This window comes from Microtus pennsylvanicus, chromosome 11 (genome assembly GCF_037038515.1).
Source record: "Microtus pennsylvanicus isolate mMicPen1 chromosome 11, mMicPen1.hap1, whole genome shotgun sequence".
Lineage (NCBI taxonomy): Eukaryota > Metazoa > Chordata > Mammalia > Rodentia > Cricetidae > Microtus > Microtus pennsylvanicus.
Window position 1 is genome coordinate 95,881,668 of NC_134589.1, and position 24,445 is coordinate 95,906,112.

The 24,445-nt window shown below is 42.3% G+C and overlaps 1 protein-coding gene and 1 pseudogene across 44 annotated transcripts in view; one reads left to right on the forward strand and one right to left on the reverse strand.

The window, feature by feature from the left end:
• The window catches only part of Rbfox1 (RNA binding fox-1 homolog 1), a 1,543,972-nt gene that overhangs the window by 1,329,322 nt on the left and 190,205 nt on the right, over positions 1-24,445 (forward strand). The window contains exon 1 of one of the 44 annotated variants that reach the window (XM_075941988.1): positions 3,068-3,237. The exons of 40 other annotated variants lie outside the window; for them this stretch is intronic. In XM_075941988.1, coding sequence (XP_075798103.1) covers positions 3,211-3,237 — 27 coding nt within the window. In that variant the 5' untranslated portion in view covers positions 3,068-3,210. Of the gene's footprint in view, positions 1-3,067; positions 3,238-24,445 lie in introns of those variants that run through there. 3 more of the 44 variants (XM_075941958.1, XM_075941982.1, XM_075941949.1) reach the window with 3 other exon arrangements.
• Positions 22,742-23,464, reverse strand: LOC142859549 (leydig cell tumor 10 kDa protein pseudogene; annotated as a pseudogene).

Below are 24,445 nucleotides of genomic sequence, written 5' to 3' on the forward strand. Positions count from 1 at the left end.
AAGTGTACACCACCATACCTGTTTTTGTACGTGAGCACTGGAGATTGGACATGTGTCCTCAGGCTTATGTGGAGGAATTTCACTAACAGAGCCCATTCTCTGAGCCCTTGCCCGGTCTGCTGGATCTTTAACAGTACTCTGTGAGAACAGTATTTGTAGAAAAGTCAGCAATTATTGGCCTACATAATGGGCATTTCCAACTTCATCTTCCAGCTTTATTTGAGAGGTCCTTCCCCTCCTTTGTATTAGGTGGTGATCAGATTCATAAAGAAAATGCAGATGCTGGGCTCAGTTGGCAGGGAGACTGGCAAAGTCTGTCCCCCTGTTTCCTGAGCCGTTCTGCGAGGACTGGGTGTCTGATGAACACGTACATTCCTTTGGCTTGAATGGCCTCTTTATGCTGATTGTTGTCAAGCTCTTGAAGGAAAATGAAATGTCATAGGTTTTTGACTGTTTGTTAAGGCTGTGTGTCTAGGAATACGTGAGCAAACTCTTGAGACCTAGTCTTTGGCACTTTAGATAGAGCATTCATCTTAGCCTAAAAAAGCATCTAATCTCATGGAACAGACTCATGGCTACACATGAAACTGGGAAAGGCAAGCCAGAGAACTTGTCCTGTGTTTTCTGCAGACTCTGTTTCTATGTCTGCAAACTGGAGTTCGTGGTGTTCCATTAGATGGTTCAGATGATGAGACACGGAGCTGAGTACAAAGCATGGGTTCAGCCTGGGACAGTGTTCTAGCCCATTTAAAGTAAAGGCAGTTGTTCAAGAGAAATTAATATGCTAGAATATTCCTTCTTTGTCCCAATGTTCACTAGTTCCTGTATTTGATTTTCCCTCTGCTCCTGTGCCATTCAGTTCTTTCAGCCTGCACACCCTCTCTCATCCCCCTCCCTGTCTCAAACATAGCTTCATTTCAGCTGTGCACCTCCTCCTGCCCCAAGGCCCTGGTACTGCATGAGCAGAACCAAAGCTGAGAGCAGAGCCGGGAGCCTGGAAGCTCAGGCTCCTTTCTGCTGCTGAGAAATCTGTTTCCTTCCCAGGGCATAGGCATGCCTGTGAGGGATGTGGGAAATCATTTGTGAGAAGTCATAATTAATGATCTGCTGGGTCTTGGCACCTATAAAGGAAACAGAAGGCCACTGGGAATTGGAACAGCCTCTCAGAAACGAGTTGTCCTCTGGGAGGCTCTTCACACTGAGGGAGGTGGGAGCCCTTGGAAGGACTTAGGTGGCTGGGTCTCTGTCACTTTCAGGGCTGGTACTGATTTGCTTACCATGCCCAGTGTCCAAGTGACAGTGACTTCAGTTCAGAAGCCTGACAATCAAGAGAAGTCATTTTAACCTATCCCTCTATCCCTCATTCTGTAGTTTTCCTGGGTGTATTCTTTCCTTGGGAATCTCATTTTTACATCTTGGTAAAGTGGTGATGATGTCACATACTCTTCAAGGCTTTTGGATCAGAAATTTAATGATAAGAATGAAACAAAGCAGACACTCAAAAGTCCTCTGAATAAAATGTTAAACTAGGAAGGCATATATCCCATTTACAGGGTGAATATGGTGTGCGGGGGAAGTGTATTGACCTATAGTCTGTAGTGTATAGACCAGTAGATAATCGTAGATTTTTCTGTGGGCAGAGCATACATCCCACCTGCGGTAGCTAGAAAACCACTGCTGAATCATTCATCTATTTTATTTGTGATGTCAGCTATCCTTCTTTGGTGGAAAATTAAATTGAGTTTCTAATGCAGCTTGCTGCCTCTCCGTGAATTGTAAAGTGTCCACTAAGTGTTAATTTCCTCTTGCTTTGTTGTCACGCTGTTTGGGAAGTTCAATGACTCCTGCCGTGCCCAGGGGCTGTTCAGTCCCTGCAGTAAGTCCTCCTTAGAACAGTAACAGCCAGGTCTCCTGTTTCAGAGTCACTTGGTATTCTCTGCACTGGGGCTTACCATCCCGCTTTGAGCATCTTATTAGCTCATGCCTATAAATCAGCGGGCACAGTGTCCGCACACAGCAAGAAGTAGTAATGGTGTAATAATGAGAAGCTTTGCCGGTCTATAATAATAAGCGTATTTTGAAGCTCCTACCTCATCCTGTCACAGATGGGCCTGCATGATGCAATATTTGCTGTGTTGGCTAGTTTTGTATCAACTCACATTAGAGTCATTTTGGAAGAGGAACCTTCAATTGAGAACACCCCCCACCCCCCCCCGCCACCACCACCAGATTGGCCTGTGAGGAAAACCTGGGAGGTAGTGTCTTGAATGATGATTGACATGGATAGACCCAAACCATTATGGGTGGTGCTACCCTTGGGAATGTGGTCCTGGATGATACAAGAGAGCAGAGTGAGCAAACCATGAGGAGCGAGCCTCCAGGTTCCTGCCCTCCTCCGGTTCCTGTCCTGCTTGAGTTCCTGCCCTGGCCTTCCTCAGTGGTAGACTGTTACCTGAGATTTGTAAGCTTATATGGATCCTTTCTTCTTCATGTTGCTGTGGTGTTCTACCACAGCAATAGAGACCCCAACTAAGATGTACTCAGACTTCTTGGCCCGTAGTAGGTATATTGCATTGTGGGAAATCAAGTGATGCCAACCACAGTCATTGTGGTTCATGTGTGTACTGTGTGAACACTGCCCATCCCACTCTGATAATAATGACTCCTGGCTTCAGGTGCTGTGTTTCCGGTGCCAGCTGTACTGTGTTCCTTACAATCTTGAACATTTTCACTACTTGCTGTACTTCTTCCCAGTTTGTTTTGAAATCAAAAGTCAATTTCTAAGAGTGTGGGCCACTTCCCTTCAGCTGCCTGGAGTTCATTTTGATAGCTAGTCTGGGAGGAAGGTATCTGGCCCCGGTTTTTTTGTTTTCCTAGCAAAGGGGGAAGGAAGAAGATGTGAAGGTTAGGCTTCTGCTAACAGGAAGATGCTGCACTGCTTGAGGTTAGAGCCCCTAGCAAGGAAGGAAATTTCCTTCCTGGGTGTTTGCTGATGCTCCTGGATATGCTGGTGAGCCCCTGTCTGCCCACTTCTATGTAAATGAGTCCTCCCACAAGCCTGGGATGTGCTGTCCTCAAAATCCAAACGCCATGTGCAGGAGATGGGCTCGGCTGCCGCTACACAAACAAGATCTGTGGAGGGGACAGCGTGTGCCCACAGTGAATGATCTCCAAGACTGATTGCGCGCTGCCAAAGACCTTCGCCCGGGTATGAGACCTGACAGCATGATCAGCACTGTGAGTTGGCTTTCTCAGGCCATGAACCTGGGGGCTGTCTCGCCTGGAACGGTGTGGGAGGAGAGGGAAGCCACCCGCCCCCTTGGACCAAGAGGTGCTGTCATTATGAGCACCTTTCCTGGGCTCGGAGAACTGAATCCTTTCAACTAGCAAGGCATATTTCTTATCATCTTAGGTGTCTGTTAGAATAGACTTGTCAGACTACTTGGGGACCCTGCTAGAAGTGGTGACAGATGCAGTAAGATGAGGAAATGCTCAGGCTACCAATGAGGAACACCGCCTTTGAGTTCCAACAGATTTTATGCCGTACCCCAGCTGGGCCTTGCTAAAGATGAGAACCTTGACAGTTATTTATCTTCCATTATCTTCCTTTCTCTCATCTGTGAAAGGAGGGCAATAGTGTGTGTCTCATGAAAATAAAAGTCCATTAGATAAATGCTTAGCATGGTGTCTTACACCTAATAAACCCTTAATACAGGGTAGGCTGGCTTCTGTGTCATTAACATCCAGACCCTCCCACAATGACAATGTTGTCATCTGCCTGTGCAATTCCTGGGAATGTGGGTGTGGGTTGAGTACACCTGCACAGCCATGGTCTTGTTGCGGCAGTAGATACTAGAGTATGATTTTTGTCTTGCAAAATGAGGAATATCACTGCTTCAAAATTCAGTTGTTAATGGGTGTGAGTGCAAAAAAACATGTTCTTTGGCTACGTAGGTGCATGTCTATGGTAAAGGGTAAGGCCTGAAAATCAAGATGATTTTTATCCTGATAAAGTCTGCTTTGACCGAATTAGAGGGGAGACAGTCAGGGAATTTTTGGAATTAAGTCACCCTTAGGTGTTAGGATGTTACTGTTAGGGGCCAGAATGCAGCATAGTAGTTGAGTACTTGCTTAGTATGAACAAAGCCATGGGTTCAACCCCCATCCCTGACTCTCAAGAGTAAATAAAGAGAGAATGGAGATATATAATAGGTTGATGATAGGCAGGCTAATAGATAGGCAGACAGAGAGGGAGATGATAGAGATTAAAGATAACGTGATTCACAGCTACAGAGGTGATGGGCAGATAGCTGATAGGTAGATAGAAGAGGCGTAAGTGACACTTGACAGCTACTGCTTATGTATAATAAAACACACCTATTTAACCATGAAAATTAAATTTTGGTCAGTGTATTGTCTTACATCATCTCTGCTGAGCTTTCATCCTCAGAACTTTTCTTATTCCTGGATTTAGTCTGTTCCATCTGCATCCCAGACCCTAGACAACCACAGATCTGCCTTCTGTCCATTTTGAATTTTGTGACAGTGGAATCTTCTCGGGAAGCTTTCTTCTTTGATACCTTTCACTTAATTTACTGTTTCTCAAGTCCAGCCATGACCTTGTGTATCTGTGAAAGCAATGCATCTCAGTCTGGGTGTGCATTCACAAGTTGGTAGCATTTCTGTTTAGTCTGGGGGTGTTGAGAATGCTTTGGACTTGAGTGTGTTGGTGTGTGGACACCTTACTTTACGTTCACAAGTAAACCACTTAAAGTAGAATTGATGCATGGCACATTACTTCAAATTTAACATTCTAAGATGCTGTTTTCAAATGTGGAGGTATGGTTTTGTTTTGAGTGTGTTTGTTGTTGTTATTGAAGGTCAATATTTTGAGACATCGACTCCCTACATAACCCTGTCTGGCCTGGAACTCACTGCAGAGCCCAAGCTCTTCTTGAACTTGTAGTTTTACTCCTAGCCCTTTCTTCATTTCTGGGGTTTCAGGCAGGTATCAGCATCCCCTAAAGGCTGTACCATTTTGAATTCCCACCAGTATGTACCTTTCACAGCTACCAAATGCCCGTTTATGTCTGCCCTGCATAGAGACTCTCTGATCCCTTTCATGTTCACCTTTGGACTCGAAGTGAATGCTGCTGCTGTCAGCATTAGGCTAGTAAAAAAAGTGTTCTGTCCCAGGGTATAAGTCCTGACATACTCAAAACTATTGAGGAATGAGAACTGCTCTCTGGATCTCTATGATATTATTAATCTATCATTATTTTAACAACAAAGCTGTGCCAAAGTCAGAGTCACTTTTGTATTGAAGTGTTTCTTCCTGGTGTGACCATCTGGGTAGATCAAAAGGACACAGTGTTTACTGGGCAAGGAGAACATTTGTTTTATGACTCCAATGACAGGTTTCAACTATGCATGCACCTGCATACACAGACACACAACTGTGTATCATCGTCCCCTTTTTGTGCTGGAAGTCAGCCTCCATGGTGACTCTCTGATGCTGTGCCTCGCCACACACTACACTGCTGGAAAAGATCGTGCCATCACCGCATTTTTGCTTCATGCTTTCATTTCTTCCTGTAGGATTACAAATGGATTACCATGCTTAGTGGGAGGTTTCTGCAGTTAGAGGTTCCCCTATAACTTTTTCCAAAGGACTGTAGTAGATTTCCCCAAACCCAACTGTATTCTGTAATGTCCAATTTGTGCTTTTTATTAGTTCTGAAAATTAGCAGATAAGGAGGTGAATGAGCTGAGGATGTGGCCTTTGTCCTTGGGGTAAACACTCTAACCCCCCTGACAAGGCCATATAAAAGTCACTACCTGAGGATTGTACAAAGAAATTTTAAACAGGTGACTATCCAATGTGAACCTATGTGGCTCTAAATAATACCCATTTATCATTGTGTGGAAACTAGTATTATATTGTCATATATACATACATTTACACATGCATATGTACACATCTATTGTGTATATGTGTATATATATTGTGTATATATATATATGTATCAGGATGTTAAATCCCTTGAGTATTATCTATACCTATTATTAATAATCATTCTGATGCATATCCAAGGGTTAAGTGTCAGCCTGTGGGATAAATTTGTCCCACCATTTATTTTTTATGTAAAGTTTTATTGGCATACAGCAATAGCCATAATTTACATATTGTTAATAGATGCTTTCTTATTACAACCACGGAGCTGAGATACAGCAACAGAAATGCATACCTTTTAAATCCTAAGGTGTATACTATTTGGATTGTGTGTGTGCATTTGTGTGTGTATGTGTTTTATGCATGCAGTACATGTATGCATAGCCACACGTGCTGGCACACATTTGTACAAATGGACATGCAGCAACATGGAAGTCAGAGGTTAAAGCCTGGTGTTTGTTTTTTGTTTTTTCATTTCATTTACTGTCCTCCTAGTTCCTTCAGTCAAGGTATCTCACTGGACCTAGAACTTGCTGACTTGAGTAGTTTAGCTACCCAGTTTTCCCTAGGAATGCCCCATCTCTGACCCCCACATTCTGGTACTACCATACCTGCCTGGCTTTTTTATGCTGGTGCTTAGGATCCAAATGCTCAGCACAGACAGCATATCCTGAACAATGGTGTTTGTCTAAGTGCTTCTTGACTAACCACAGAGAGAACCCAGGAGCCTCTTCGCTAAGAAGCATGGTAGCTCTAATGGAGAAGTCTCACATAGACGAAAGCTCCAGCTCTCCAGCAGTCATTTAACAATCCATGCCGTTACCGGGGGAAGGCAGTTCTTTATTAGCATCCTACAATTTCTGTCCAGGCATTTCCACTCTTGAAATGGATTTTTTCCAAGGCCCCCTTTCTAATTAACTCAGGAGCCTAGATTACAAGACGCCAACCTTGTGAGGGGAGAGGGCACTCTGCAGAAGTGAGCACTGGAGGTGATGTTTAATTAAAGAGATGCCATTAGAAGAAGAGATCTGAGCAGGTTGCAGTGCTAATCCTTCTGGCTGGCTCTTGTATCCCTGCATGATGGTGATTGATGAGCTGGTTCCCCTACATCTTCATCTGCAGTGTGCATGAGTCCCCGCAGGCAGGAGGGGCTCCAACTCTCAGTGCAGGCACTTGCCTTGATCGAGTCTCGTGGATTAGTAAAAGCATTGATGTACAAGTGTTCCTTCTCCTTCCACTGCTTCCTTCTCTTGCTTTCTCTTCCTTTAGTGGGAAGCCAGTTGGGTGGGTCTCTGGATGAATGGATAGACAGACAGACAGACAGACAGATTATTGATTGATTGATTGATTATTAGGAGATAGATACATAGATGATAAATAGATACATAAATAGATATATAGATTGAAGATAGATGGGTTATAGGGATGTATAGATGATGTATGTATGAATAAAGATAGAAAAAATGGGTCAAAGAAAGAAAATGAAAGAGAAAATGACAGGTAGAAGATATATATGTTTATATGTATATACATCCATAGAGTCTATTCAGGATTATGCATAGATGGAAAATAATTCAGAATCCATATATAGTTGTATTTGTATATTTATAGCCATTCATCTACCAACCTATCCCTCCTTGTATCTATGCATTTCTCTGTATGTCTACAAGCATCTGTCTAGCCACCGCTTTATGAACAATTCTGTGAATCTATCTTTATCCTTCCGTGTCTATGTCTCTCTTTGTGTGTAGTTTCCCCACTCTACCCTGCTTTCCCACTGCTCATCTGAATATTTGCTCTTCTATGTCCCATAGGCCTATCGTATGTGTCCGTGCGAGGAAGCCTCTAGCAAGTGCTATTGGTTTTGTTTTTATTTTCTGTGTTATGTAAGAGGCCATTGGTTAAACATACATGAACACAAGGAACTGCCTGAGGTACCTTTTTATTGTTATCTAGTAATCAAGAACATTTATTAATATCCTAGTGTGCGCTAGTTTTTAATGTTAGGCATGGTTAGTCAAGTGTATTTAAAATAGTAGTCCTGTCTTTCTCCTACTTGAAAATGAAAGAACTGAGCTTAGGATTGTGGGGGCTGGTGAGTTGGCTCCACAGATAAGAACATGTTACACTCTTGCAGAGGACCTGAATTCTGTTTCCAGCACCCATATAGGCTGCTCACAGGTACCTGTAACTCCATCTCCAGGAATCCTAACTGTATTCAGACATGTCTGTATCCTCCCTCATACATACACATATTAAAAATAAAATCATTATTTTAAAAAAGAGTCATCTGTATTGTCCATAATGCACAATCTCACACTGAGATTAAGACCTTATTTCTGTGTTCAAAAACACATGCATAGTGCCTTTGAAGGATAAAATTAGTCATCTCAAGTCAGAATTTCAGCAATGCAGTTATAGGGATCATGCTACACATCTGTCTTTCTCCAGTTTTTCTTTCAAGTGGATGAGAAGACAGGTATGTGTCTTCTAGAGTTTCCCTGGTTTTTCTTTCCCTTTTATTCAGTGTCCCGTTTTCCTTGAGTGAACATTTTCACCACGTGGCCAAGGGGCTGGCTTTTGATTCCAGGAGACTGCAGAACTTCCATCCGTCTACTGAGCCAAAATAAATTGGCAGAAATGTCTGATTTGACTTTCTCTCCTTCTTCAAGGCAGATACTTTTCTCATTACGGAGACAAGAATGACACTTTGTCTCAGCAATGCCTAGACACCTATAAGACCTGTATAGTTTCTGGTCTTGATGCTGCTAGCTCGGGGAGGCCTGTAGGGACCTAGGACTTTGCTGAGCTCCATCTTTGTGAGATTATGTTTTCAGAATCTGGGATCTGACCCTCCTCATATGAATCATCTAGAATTCTGATTTCAGAGGGCGTGACTCAAATCCTGGAGCCTACGAGACTGCCTTCCTAAATGAAGGGGTTGGGTTGGACATGAAATAGTGAGCTCAACTTTTCCTGTCCTAAAGGGATAAGAATTAAACTCCACTAAACTATAAAACTTTCAATTCTCATTAACTTGAGTAAGGAAACTCTTCTTGGAGAAGACAGGAGGCAAATACCATCCATCCTAGTCCTCCCAACTCTAATTAAAGGTGGGAACTTACGAGATGCTAATTCACCTCAAATGATCTATCTTTTCATGGCCTTCATGAAACAAACTTTCCATGTTGCAGAAAAGAGGAACTTGAGTAAATATAATCTAATTCCACTTACACGTAGTAATAGCTCCATTTTCATTCTCAGATCATTCTGTTCTGGCAATAGGACATCTTTACCATCACGAGAATCCCACGCAACTTTAGATCATATCAGTGCCTTATTTCTGTGAAGACTACAGAAAAAAAAATCTCTGATCATAGCACTGCACCATTGGAAGAATCACAAAGCTATTGTTCTAGAGACCCATAAACTCGTATTTCTTTGGGCACAAAGGAACAGATCATTGTCATTTGCCTCCTCGCCTTATTTCTAGCATCCAGATCCTGAAATAATGTCAGCAGATTGCTATTTGTGCTATGACATCAAAAGCCTGAATTTTTTTTCTCTGAAGCCAGGTCTGAACCACAGTGATATTTTGGTTTTCTGGTGATGTTTGGGATGTCCAGTGATGTTTTGGTTGTCTGGTTATGCACCACTCTTTTGTCTTAGGTCTTACCCATGCCAGCATTCCCACTCCGTTTAGTTGACTCTCATACCTTCACTTCTGTTTCACTACGATCTGTAATCTTGATCTTGACCTTGATTTAATATCTTACTAATGGGAACACCTTCATTTTTTATTTAAGATTCAATCTGCTTAAGGGACTTCCCCCATCATAAACAAATGCATTTTAGAGAGCTGGACCAGACACATATATGATGCCAGCCATATTAAGTATGTGACTTCTCTCAACTCAGAATTCCTTTAAGAAATTACATTTATGTTTTTTAACTCTAGTGTACAGTCATGGCCAGGCTTTTATTGATGGTGTTTTTTTTTTCTGACTTTCTCTTCCTTTTACTCTTCTTTCTCCTCTTCTAATCCCCCTCCATTGTTTTATGATAAATCAACATACATGTCTTAGTTAGGGCTTATATTGCTGTGATAGAATACCGTGACCAGATCATGTTTTGGAGGAAAGGGTTTATTAACTTACACTTCCACAACATTGTTCGTCAAAGGAAGTCAGGACAGGAACTCAAACAGGGCAGGAACCTGGAGGCAGGAGCTGATGAAGAAGCAATGGGGAGTGCTGCTTACTGGCTTGCTTCCTCTGCCTTTCTCAGCCTGGTTTTTTATAGAACCCAGGACCAACAGCCCAGGAATGGCACCACCCACAATGGGCTATGTCTTCCCCCATCAATCACTAAGAAAATGTCCTGCTGGCTTGCCTATACCCTGGTCTTAAGGCGGTGCTTTCTCATTTGAGGCTCCAGCTTGTGTCAAGTTGACATAAAATTAAGAAGTACAATGCGTATGTCTGACTTTTAATTCTCAATATATAATCTATCTATATATCTATCTATCTATATATATATATACATATATATGTATATATATATAGTCTATCAATTCTTAGAATATAGTCTATCAAGGTTTCCATCTTCTGATGCATACATACGATGCATACATATACACCAAATGTCATATACTAATGCTTCTTATACTACTGTATTTGTTTCCAAACATTTTAAAAATAATAATGGAACATTGTTTCTTCTTATTTTACAAGAATTTTAGTGAGAATTTGAAGCTTTAGCAGTTCCCTGCTTTCCTGACTAAATTTCCACATCTTACTGATTTTGATCCCAGAACTCAGTGTGTCTCTTCTTTGTCATTCTGAATATTGATTAATACAGCCTACGTTATTAAAGGACAAGCACCTCTGTCACTTTTCAGCAGCTGGACCCTGCATTCGACACTTGTATATCACGAATCAAGCTCAATACTCGGCATTAAACTTACCATGTCAAAAGATGGAAAAGCTCTGTAATAAACTGACTGCTTTGTATGGTTTTGACTGTATTCTGAATTTGTCATTCCAAACGTGATCTAAGCAGGCATAAAACTCAGTTGAGATTTGTCTGCTAGACAGAATATAGCAAAAATTTCAGCAGAATGCAGATTAACGATTGAAGAGAGGGAGGCATCTAAGTGGAAGGCTTTGTGTTTCTGTCCAGGGTGCTGAACACATCCTTAGGTCTCCAAGTCAACTTCTCTGTCTTTGTCAACCTAACAATGCGATTATATTTAAATGACTATGTGACAAGGGATCAGGTGTTTCTCTATAATCATCCTTTAGTCTCATTTCCTGGGACTATAGGTGCTGTTGGTGACATGATGGGAGCTGACTGTCATCTACCAGGGAACTGTCTTGTCGTATAGGACAGATTCTAGCTACATGTAGCTATTTACATAGATTGAAAGTAAATGAAATTAAAATGCCACTTCTCAGTTACATTATGCATCTTTAGACACTCGGAGGCTACACATGGCAAACAGTGGCTGCACCAGACATCCCAGATATGCTGTGTCTCCATTATCTCAGAGTGCTTCATACTCCGCGTCCTCAAGATAGCATTAGGATAGATTTGGAAATGATCTCCATTAGAGCTGCATCTTCATCACCAGAGTCAGTGAGTGCTACTGTATATGGCAAAAAGGACCTCATCAATGTGATTAAGATACAAATATCAAAATGGAAAGATTTTCTTGCATCATCTGGTTGGGCTCCATATAATCACAGTAGTCTTCACAAGAGAGGAGCTGAGGTGCCAGCTGCACTGAGAGAGGAAGACAAATCACAATGGAAGCAAAAATAGACTTGTTTGTTTTGAAGTTGCAGAATAAGGCTGTGCAGTGATGATTTACAGGGCTGGTAACATGCAACAAATGAAAACAGTCTAGAAAGCCTATAGAAAGAAAAAACCCATTTCCAATGACACCCTGAGTATATTCCATTGAAACAGGTTTTGGCTCTTTGATGTTCATAACTATAAGAGATAGGGTTGGATAGCTTCTTCTGTAGATAAAGTGATTGTCATGCAAACAAAGACCTGATTTCAGATCTCCATTATTCACGTAAAAAGCTCAGTGTGGAAACACATGGCTGAAATAGCAGCACTATACTTGCAAAGGCCAAAGGTGGGTGTCAGGTATTTTAGTATCAGTTTCTAACTTATCTTTAGAGGCAAGATCTCTAACTGAACCTGGGGCTTATCAGCCAGGCTAGGCAGACTCCTATACCCATCTCCTCAATTCTTGGATTGTAGGAGAAAATATCAGCAGTCCGATATGTAATAAGTTTAAGCATAGTTTGAGATGCATGAAACCCTACCTCAATAAACAAACAAATAAAAAAAAACCCTTGAAGTCAAATGAGAACTAAAGCTCATCCCAATAGGTGCAGCTCAGGGATATTTCTGTCCTTCTTGCCAGTGGATCTTGGTAATCTGTTTCCCAATCCCAGTGTGACATCGTGGGTGTGATGACTCAAACTGAGTCTCTACTCCCTCACCATGCTCCTTTCCACCCTGGCTGAATTTTGATGAAACTTTTATATTCTGGAAATTTTTCTTTACTTAGTGTACCTTTTCATCCAGATTATTTCCTTATTTAAATAATAGCAATAACAAGAGTAAGGATTACATGATTATTTGACACACTTTTGCCAAATGCTTGATTTATTTTAAGCAATTGTGAAGAATTCATGGGCATTACCTAATTCATTTTATGAACAGCCCAACAAAACCCATGCACCTAGTCACCCATTTCTAGGGAGATCAGCTGAAGCATGGGGTAGGGTGCCACTTACACCATGGGTTTCACTCAGCGGAATTCCAGACTCAAGCCATTGGCTTTCTACTCTTCGGGAAAATGACATTCTTCCTTCCCACTGCGTTTCAGGAACGTGATTATCTTTTCTTTTACACCTTGCCCAAGGAATAATTTACTTGAAAATCAGGAGAATCTCTTTAAAATAGTCCATATAAATTGGCTTGGACTCTTTTTAACTTTGAGGTACTAGACATGGAACTCACAGTATTGCATGTACTAAGTTATTGCTCTGATACTCGCTACATTCCCAGTCTTTCCATTATTGGTCAGGGTCTCCATACAGAGGGCAGACCAATATGACCATCCAAGAGAGGTTCAGCAGCATATGTAATGGAGATATGCCTGACTGTGTTTCTGTTCTAGACTCAGCATGTACTAATGGCATGCCAGTGAATGAATCAACCCTTCATTCTGAACTTCATCTTCCTCATCTTTTAAATGGGGTGGCAACTTCCACCTCTGATTATCTAAAAGCATTCAGTGAGATGAAAGCCATTTGGGGACACAGGGCTTTGTAAAGGATCACCACTGTTACCGGAACACTCATTTCTCTAGTTCCTGCCTATACCACGTATTTAAGTGCTAGTTTATATTATGTTGGAAGTATACCCTTCAACAGATTTAAGTCTCAACAATAAAGCTTTTAATAATAATCTGTAATTTATAACATTCTATATCTTTAGTGATCTCATAAGGAAAGATTATAAACTGGATGAGGTAAGAGACAACTGTCATCACAGATATCAAAGAGCTCAAGACAGGAGGGTAGCTTGCACCTTGAGCAATACAGGACCTCTGTATTTTTCAAAAGCAACCTTGAAAATACAAACTAGCTTACTTTGTCAATCACTCTAATTTCTCCATCCTGCTTCAGGAGGAGAAACTCTTAGCATCCTACTGAAATAATTTCAAAATCAGAGTATACTGCATTGCACATAGAGAAGATGAGGAAGTTAGCATTCTTTGAACCACTGGTACCATCTGAACCCCTCAGCCTCTCTGCTGTTTTGTGTCCTTCCTTACCTGGAGCACCACAGCCATCTTTGATACCCTATGTGTGACTTCCTATCTTGTCCACGGTCACTTTACACCCAGCTGACTTCCTAAGACACAAGCCCAATTTCCATCTCTGGTGCTCCCATTAAAGCATCAAATGCAAACCACTTGCTCTTATTTATTCAGTTTTTCTTCATGTATTCAACTTCGATTTTTATTTTTAGTGCATGCTAAGTTTCTATCACACATGCACATATATACTGTTCATAAAGTCCCATTCCCTGTATTCTTTTGTGTTCTGGTACCAATATGCTTGCTTTTCCCCTACTTCCAATCTACTCATATTTCTCAAGATTCATCTCAACAGAGCCTTCATGAGCCATTTGGTACTTTTTATCTCTATATTCAGGGGCTTCCTTTCTGCTGCTAAATACTTTGTGCTTGCAGACTCTGTGACACTTGGATCAGCAATCTTTCTGTATCTTTCTATACTCAGATTTTAATGTTAATTTAAAGGACACTTTTCTTATTCCTGAATGCATATTGTTGTGCACTGGCATTGTCATCATAAATAAAGCTATAATTATTATTAGTATTACTTTATTGAGAAATGTATATTTAATGATTCATTGAATGAATGGATGGATAGATGATGGATGGGTGAACTGGTAGATGGATGATGGATGAATGGGTTGATGAATGAAGTAACGGATGGGCAGATGCATGGATTCATGACATGCTAACATCTATCTATATGGTTTAAATAAAGAAATTGATTCTTTCTGGTCCAATTCCATTGCTGGCCTCGTAGAGTAAGATGTGACTCCAAGTGTCTACTGATGCCTTAAGCAGCCTGCATACTGGAGTATGTTCAAGGGCACTTCTCTGACCTTATGCACTGGGAAGGTCTGTGTTTTGCATTGTACATGCTTCCTCTTTTTAGAAAGATGCCCACTATAAACATTAGTCAGTTGATTTCCCCCAGATTTACAGCAAGCTTTTAAAAGCCTTTTCCTCTCTTGTCCCAGTTAAGTACTTTAGGCAGGTTCTCAGAGACCTGGGAGCTTTGTCAGATCCAGTAAAAGAAAAGTAGAATTATGAATGCAGAGGACTTCTATGAAAGCTGTCTTGGGTTGATGTCTCAGCTTTGCAGAATCTTTCAGAAAAAAAAAACAAGATTTTTAGGATAACAAGTGGGCTAGGGTGGAAACCCAGCCTCGCTGGATGTATCTCCATGGAAGCACCTGCAAAGATGCTCGTCTTTGGTAACAAGATGGCAAGTGGCTATCATGAGGAGCCGGGCCTTCACATTTCAGTGGTCTGAGTTTGATCTCAGCTCTGATAAGAGACTTGCCAATGACAAGTCCAGAGAGAACTTATGGCATCCACACCAGTGGAAATTCCAGCCATGCCCAAGAGCAAAGCAATGGAGGTGGGAGAGGTGTAGTTCAGTGATAAACACTAAAGGAAAGCCCAGCAATAAGGGAAGAATGAAAAATGGAAATGGGGCAAAGGTGGGAGGAAAGGAGGGAGATAAAGTGAGGCTTGAGCCACAAGTGTAGGTTTTAAGACTATGTTCTAGTAACCACATTAAGTCAAGTAAAGCAGAAATAACTACATTTAACTTTAGTGTTTTACGCAATCCAATATAGCTTCCTATGTAACCAGGAATATTTTTTTCAGGCTCATCTATGTAACTGTTATTGCAACACATGATCAAAATAAACACGTTAGGACTGGTTTGCCTTATCTTCATGGCACAGTCACTGCGTTCTTCATGCAGTTTACACACAGAGCACTCCTGAGTTCAGACCAGCTCTGTCTGAGTCACCTGATGCCCCTGCGCAGCTAGTTATCACTGCATTAGCACAGAGCTGCACACTTGAACAGATCTCACCGTCTGAAGCTCTGCAGCTTGCAGAACAGCGTCCGTTTTCCAGAGAGCAAATGAGGTCATGTTGAAACTGCCCTATACCCTGATCTGCTTCTCCAAAGTGTAACCAAGAGTCTGGCAGCTTCGTTAACTGAGTCACATGGTTGCTTTGTTTCTATTATGAAACTTAAGTGTCATGAAGTTTAGAGTGATTTCATTTAGCTTTTTGTCCAGAAGGTAGCACATAGGAGATGTGCTACTGTTCAAAGTCTGCCAAAACAAAGGATCACAAATTGTGAGGTTTCAACAACAAAAATCTATTGTGCCATGGTGTTGCAAGTCAGAAACCAGAAATCAAGATGTTGGCTAGACTGTTTCCTTGAGAACTATGAGAGAAAATCTCTGGTGTCTCTCTTGCAGCTTCCTGTTGTTTACTGACATGGTCCAGTTTGTATAAACATCACCCCTGCCTCTGCCTTCATCTACATCCATCTTTATCCTTAGGTGTGCCTCTGTGTCCAAATAGCCCCATTGCATAAGATACAGTTGCATAGGGCTAGGGAGTAGTTTTGTTGCCATGAGAACCTGCATTCATCTCCAGGAAGAATGTAAGAAGCAGAACACAGTGACATACATGTATAATCCCAGCACAAGGAAGGTAGAAGTAGGAGGATTTCTAGTGCTTTTTGACAAGCCAGTCTAGCCAATTTGTGAACCTCCAGGAAGGAAGGAAGGAAGGAAGGAAGGAAGGAAGGAAGGAAGGAAGGAAGGAAGGAAGGAAGGAAGACACCCAAAGTGTTGCTCTGGTTACCGCATGAACTGGCATACACACACACATAAACACACATGTACATACATTCACATACATGCACACATAGAGATAAAGTTGTTTTGGACACCCATGTGATCCTTACTCTTGGATGATCCCAGCCTAACCACTACTGCAACAGGCCTGGTCCCAACATCAATGTGTCACTTTGAGTTTAAAACAGTTCAACCTATAAGAAAAAGCTTGATGAGTTTAAGTCAAGTGGGTGAACATAGAATAGCTGAATATAAAGAGGATGGCTCAGCTACACAGAGAGGTCCCAGGGTTTCCATCCATCCTGAAGATAGACATACTGGAAATCAAATGAGACAAACCATCCAGGACAGAGAAACAAGGCTGCCCGTGGACAGAATGCACCATGCGAACACATACTGCACTAACAGAGTGGCAAATGTTACTGTTGTTCTCTGATGGCTTGGGATTGAATTAAATTTCCACTGGCCTCTGTCTGTTTTCTTAGGCATTGTGGTCTCCGAATTCTTAAACCAACTAACTAGAATGTCACTGTAGGTTACACACTGTGGTTTGCCTAGACTCTTGATCTGCTAACATCTGAACAAAATCGCTCACTTCTGGGCTGCTTCCATCCTCTCTGCCAAAATCACAAGCTTTTTTAAAATTTGTAGAAATACCTGGCTTCCTTTGGATTTGCCTTGATTTCGTACAAAACCTTTTCTCCCCTAAGTCAGTGCAGCCCCGTGCTCCTCAGCTTCTGCCGCCCACCCATCTCAGTGTTCCAACAGGCAGGTGTCCTCAAAAGACCACACACCCTCAGCTGTAGAACAGTACTGATGCCCTGATCAACCTTGTGTGAATCATCAGCATGTTTCCAATCTTGAGTGATACTTGGCATGTATGTGGGATTTCAGAGCTACTGAAGGAGGGCCAGAATTTGTTACAGGGCTTAGGAAGATGGAGCCCATTTCCTCAGGCTCTTTAAGCACATTTGTAAGTAGTGAACTGGAAGCATGCTCCGGCTGAGTAGTGGAGTGCATGTGTAAGGACCTGGGCTTCACGCTTACTACTGAAAAGAAGAAGAAAAGAATAATAGTGGGGGCTTTAATTACCGGCATGCATATGCTCAGCTGTGTTTTATTGAATGTGGAAAACCATGAGGTTTTAGTCCCTTTTGGTTCTGAATAGATGCCTAGCGCTCTGTGTTTCACATCATGATGTCCATGTTCAGCTTTCTTACTCCCCTACTCCCCATATGAAAGTTACTAGGAGAGTGAATGGGACCCAAAATGCACCAGGATGTGAAAACCTAGTGCAATTGCTATTCTGGTTGGGTGATGTAAATAGAGAACTTAGGGAGCCTTGGACATCGTCAGGAAGTAGCTAGAGTTCACCGCCAAGCTCCAGCAACATGTATCAATTGCCTGGCCTTTGTGACTTTAGTGAATGAGCTGCTATTGAATACTTCTCTTAAATGGACGTGCAAGACGCCTTCTACCCACCTCTCAGTTCCGATATTGTGTGTGATGCTCAGGCAGGAAGATCAGGTGGAGTTGCTCCCAGGAACCTTCCTTGCTACCTTTGGCTGAGATGTTATGAGGGTACCAATGAAGAAATAAATACACCCCTGGAGACATGAATATCCCCCGTCTTCCATAATTAAACTGAAGAACCATCTCCTCTTTATTCATGGTCAAGCATTTGTGTTGTTTTCCATGAGAATGCAGCATCAGGAAGTTGGTCATATGCTCAGATTTCTTGCCCTTTCCTTCTTCGTTACTGTGAGTGGCTTTCCTGTAGGAAGTATCATGGTTGCATCTCCTCTGGTGTGCAGTCCTGTGCCCATAGTGTTCTGTAAGACAGACGTGGACCCCTGCCTTTAAACGGTAGTATACTCTCAGTCCTACATGTCAGAGGATAATCTGAATACCCCCTTTTGCTTCCCTTCCTTCCTCCTGTCACTCCACATGTGGATGTATTACCCCATTTTAACAGCATCCACCTTCCGTTTACTGTTCTGCCTGACTATTTCATCCCTGTACTCTTTCTTGCTTACTCTTCAGCTCCAAGCTTATACATCAGCTCTCTTCAAGGGCATTTTTGACTCTTTCAGCTATTTTCTTTCCTCCTCTCAAGACGTGTATCCCATTGTACAGAAAATTCCAAATCTATCTCTGGGTTCTGGTCTGCCTGGATCTTTGGGCTGTCTGGGCCACGGTTTTCTAGTTCGCTGTATCCCCTGGCTACACCTGGGAAGATGTGGAGTACCGAGCTGCTGAAAAGGGCTAAGTGGAGTCTGCCTTGCTTTTTGACTCGGTCATAGCCCTCACTTCCTGGCAGTCTCTCCTGCTTTTATTTCTTCTATGTCTGACAATAATTCATTTTATGACAGCCGTTTTTTCCTAGCTGGCAAACTATTAGAGGCTAAAACTTATGCAATGCACAGTGAAAGACAAGGTCATACTTTATCATCTTTGCCTGTTGCCATAACTAGATTAGACACTTTTCTACAAGTGAGGTGAATACCAGCCAATTGATATTTATCATGTCAAACACCTTGATTACAAACTGTAGGTGAACAAGAGGGAAATAGAAAAGATCCCTAGGACAAGCACCCGCCCTTACATAGGTTTTTGAGAGCCCTTTAAATATCCCTGGTACAAAATTGGGTTATTTAAAATACAAACAAATTTTGCTTTTATATACTCCGCATAGATAGAATAGGAGTGGTGGATTGCCTTAATCTTCCAAGGTTAACAATGCACATTGAAAGAGGCAACTTAAAGGGGAAAGGGTTCATTTTTGCTTACAGCTTGAGGTTACAGTTCATCTTGGTATGGAAGGCCTGGAGGCAGGAGGGTGAGGCATCTGGTCACGTGGCCTCTGCAGTCAGGAACCCAAGGAAGATGAATGCTGGTGCTCAGCTCACTTTCTGCTTTTTATTGAATGGGCTTTGGCCCGTGGAAAGATGTTGCTACATTTAAACTGGGTCTATCCACCTCAGATAGCCAAATCTAGACAATCCTTCACAGATATGTGCAAAAAATTGTTTCCATGGGGATTCTAGATCCCCAATAGTTTGATAATTGAGATTAACCATTACCAAGGTGTTTGTTGACTCTTAACTGGGTCCTGTTTCATGAAAACCACATAATAATTGGCTGTGTTTATGTATCCAGCTTTGTGAAGGGCTTGAAGATGAAGACGATATGTTGACTGATCCATGGCTATGTGACATATACTTTCTAGATGGGTAGAAAAATTTACAGTGTATAATATGAAGAACTATATCTGAAAGGAGCCATGTATTTCATTGTATTTGCAATGTCTGTTTTCTCCTTTGATGAAACAGCTCATTATCCATTTCATAATCCCAATAGGGATAAGGTATATAGTTCTATTTCAGCAGTGTGACTTAAGGTCTCAACCATCCCAATCTGGAGACAGATATGTGATGATTATAGTCAATAGTACCCACAGTTGTGCCTTCATCATCCTAGGTTGCTCTACTCGCTCTACCTCAATGCTGCCCTTCTGTCTTAATAAAAACCAAATGTCACATCCACAAAATGTTGTTCACTACGAAGGTGTAGGTGACATTGTTGCTGTCCCAAATCATATCTTCAGGGTAGCTATAAACAAGCTTCTGAAGGAGAAAGAATTCACTATGGCAGGATGTGCAATGCAAAGGTCGTTTCATCTTGAACAAGGAATTGGCACTGATTTGTGGTGGTAGTAGTGCTGTGGGTGGTGGAGGCTGTGGTGGTAGAAGTGGGCTGGTGGCAGAGGTAGGGAGAGTGGAAATAAGTAGATTGTGAAATCTTTTTAAAACTGTGATGTCCTTCCTATCCAGGACAGAACAATTCTTACCAAATTATTATTTAAAGTACATTTATCAGACCAGCAAGATGACTTAGCAGGTAAAATCACTTGCTATGGAAGCCTGCTGATCAGAAGCAAGTTTAAGGTGCTCCCCTGGAACCCAAAGGAATGGAGAGGAGAGAATGAATCCCACTGTTGTCTTCTGACCAGCACTGCACACCACGGCACATGAGCTCCCACAATTCATATATGTATACACTAATGATAACTAAATAAACATTTATAAATAGAATTTTTCTGTCCCTTCCCTTATGAAAACATTTTCTCCAATGTTTATTTGCACAATTCTACTTCCTGTGTGTTCATCTGCCTTTGTGTCCACATGGCTGTATTCATGATGGTGGCCAGCTGATGTATCTGTCACTCAGAGGTAGATGGTGATGGCATGATGGAGCTGATGGCAGAATAGTCAGAGCAGCTGAACTTTCCGTGACATAGTGTAGTAACATCCACAGTAGTGTAAAGGGATGACTGTGTCAACTCCTTTTTCTGCTTCAGACAGTGTGTCAAAATGGCGAGAAGGTTCCCAGAGAACAGTGAGTGAAGGCTTGCAAGAACAACTTTCCTCAATTTGCTTTAGAACTTTCTGTTTCTCTATACTAATTTGAAAATAAAACATTCAAAATAATAATTGTTATAAGATTAAGCTCTGGGATCAGAATTATATTGGATCAAATGTTATCTCACACTTTTGCAGTGGCCTCATGATAACTTGTGTGGTATCTATACAATTGAGGTAACGTTTGTACCCTTACCATGGAACTGTGGGTTGCATCCAAAGAGTGACATTTTTAGATCATTTATGACAATGGCAAGCATATATATGGTGAAAAAATTTTTCTAATTTTATCATTACTAATACTTTTAGCAGCATCACTGTCATCAGCAGCCTTATCAGCTACCTGGAGTTCAAGATGGTAGGAATAAAATTCTATGACTTTTTGGTAACCTCCAACTTTGCCTTGGATACTAGAGACATTTTCCAGGTTTTAAAAGTACCTTTGGTTGGGTAGTTCCAAAGCTATCCATGAACATGTCATCCCTAGTCTGAGCACACTAAGGTCAGCTGTAGGTAACAGAGGGATGTGTGGGTGGAGTTTGGTTGTATCAATGTAGAGCATTAGCCTTAACTTCCTTGTCGGAGACAGGGTGGACTAAGACTCACAGAGCTCCTGCGGAAATGAGGTCAGGTATCGTGTAGGGCAGTATTCAGTAGTTCACATAGGTAGCTTGTAGATTATAGATAGATCCAGCGTGCACTCTCTCTCTCTTTGGGACAAGACATCCCATAGTCCTACAGTGGGTAATTCTAATGTGGACCATTATTCACCAGTGCAAAGCAGTGTTGGGCAGTGTTGGCCAGGATCTAGGTACTCAATAGTCAGAGAACGTTCTGTGCAGAGAGGCAGAAGCAGGACTTACCTCTCAATCTAATAAACATTTGAGTGTGCCTGCGTGTGTCTGTTCTTGTATGTAGGTGTGCTTGTCACACCCTAAGAAGCTTCAGGCAACAGGTATGAAAGCACAGAGGAGATTCTTAAACTCAGGGAACTTAACAGTTTGAGCCCAAGGCCTTCCTAGTAACCAAGATTACCAGACTGCCAGCTCCCTGGCTAAATAAGGTTTCTCCAGGCAAAGGCTGGGTCCCCTGTGCCCTGGGACAGTAGAGAGCAGGATGAGAATCCCTCCCTCCTAGGAGCTTAATGCTCATGGCTGGAGTTTTACTTCCCCATGACACCGCTAATCCTTTCCCCTTTGGAAATATCACCTCCGAAGCAACCTTCTCTAGGTTCCTGACATGAACAGAGTGCCATAAATATTTGATGATCGCTAACTTTTAAAAAGTGGAGAAAACAACCTCTACATCGCCTTCTGTAACTCCAAATGGAAAACTCAGGCTGGAACATTTGGCAAACATGACACCTCATCTTTGCAAGTCTGCCGCCCACTCAGGCGGTTTGTGTTTCTGGGGCTGGTGTTTGTCAGCCGTGGCAAGATGGCTTCTGTCCTCTTGAGCTTCCACGTAGAGGCTGGGGAAGCGAGATGAAGCAAATTGCTTTCCCCGGAGTCTGTGGTATGGATTATTGTTGTCTTTGTGCTCGTTTGCTGTGAACTCTTGACCTAAGGGCAGCGTCCCAGCTCTCAGTTTAAGAGGTGCTTTTGCACAAGTTGGAAGAATTAGGGGACTACATTTCGTATGTTGCCCAAGAGGAGGTTAGCTTTGGATTTTTTTTCTGACTACCTAAAAATGAAGCATAAAGGAGTCTGAAAGGCTGGGTAACCTTCGCTTACTCATTTTCTGAGCATGAACACCTCTATGTCTCTTAACAATGGGGCCCGTCAAACGTACATGTTGAGTTCAGATCCCATGAGGTGATGTAGGCAAGGTTTTTGTTGAATATTCTGTCATCAGTATTTTATTTTTTTTGTTTGTTTGAAGATATGGAACCTTTATTTACAGGACAGTGACAACACTAGGTGACTGGAGTGACCCGGGGAAGAGACAATTCCCAGCTACAGGTATAGATGCCATCGCTCGTTCTGGGGCCTGTGGCTGTCAAGGGCACTGCATGGGCGGGAGAAGTTTCTTGTGGAGACCAGTGAGGCTCACCTAGCCTCCAAATGGCCTCTCAATTGAACTGTTTGAGAGCTGGCGGGACAACAGAGCCAAGTTCATTACAACGTGTCACCCACAGGAAGTCGAGTGCCTCTTCAGTACTAGGAAGCTTCCAGCTTTATCATCACCTGCCCATTGCTGTCCCAGGTGCCATCAGAACTGGAACAGGGTCCTCTTCAGGTCTGGCCAGCCTGTGGGGTCACGTGCAAAGTCCCAGTGCCTTTAGGATGGTGTCTTGTTGGAGGTGGTGGCCCCTGTCTTCTTTGATGCATCCTTCAGCAGTGTAAGCTTCTTAGGCAGGCTAGAGTTGGCCTTCATCACCACGTCATGCTCAATCTTCTTCTGGATCCCCACTTCCAAGCTCTTCTTCAGCTTTTGCTGCTGCACGACGCGCGCCTTCTTGGGAGCGATGACTCGACCGCCTTTCTTCGGCCCTCGGCTCCGCTCTGCAGCTGCAGCCTTGCTTTTAGGTTTCTGCGCCTGAAACTTGCGCTGTCCCTGCGCCATGTTGTACCACGAGCCGGAAGAGCTGTCATCAGTAATTTAAACAATGTATGCTCACTTAATGGAACACTTAATGCTCAAAAAAAAAAAAAAAATGGGCGGGGGCTGCTAGGGATTTGCCTCTGTAGGTAAAGTACTATAGGTGCCTGCGGATGGGAGGTCAGATCCCAAACACCCACACAAACACTGGGGCTATAGGCACATGATCCACATCTGGCATTTGCTTGATCCCAGGGGCTTACTGGCCAGCAAATACAGCCAAAGCAAAGAGCTGTAGGATCAATGGGGAACTAAGGTGGGGAACAAAAGAGGAAGATGCTTCTAACATAGACCTTTGATGTCTCATCTATGTATAAATGAGCACACATATGTCAGTGTGATGACCCCATGCATAGGGTTTTATAATACACAGTATCACACCCACAATTTTGAAGATGAAACCTTTCTTCTCTTAGTACCGTGAAGCAGCATGCTTTGGGGAGACCCGTGACAGTGCTTGGCCTGGGTCCCACCCTCTGCGGTTCTGAGGCATCAGCTTTGCTGCAGACCTTTGAGATTTGATGATTTGGAAAGAATCCCCTAGTTCCTGATGATTCCAGGACAGTGATTACTAGTTCGTTGATTGATTCAACCAGTACTTTACTACTTTCTTTGGTTACTATGTTTAATAATTATAGTTACGATTTTTGAGAATTCTTTTTATCATTCTCGGGGACTTGGTCTACACTGGACTCTCTGTTTCTTTCCCAGGTTGGAGAATGGAAGTTTGGCTGTGTAGTGGTCAGTAAGAACAAGGAACACTTGGCTCTTGGCAGGAGTCGTTGAACTGAATATGGCAAAACAAGACCTGGGTTCTCTAGAGTAAGCATTTCAGAGAGAACAGCCAGCATATCCTATAAGGCCCCTGAGTGCTGCTGGTTTAACCTTGACTGCTAGTGTATTGGCTTAGACCATAGTATGGTTGGCAATGTAAACAACAAGAATGATTTTTATCTTAG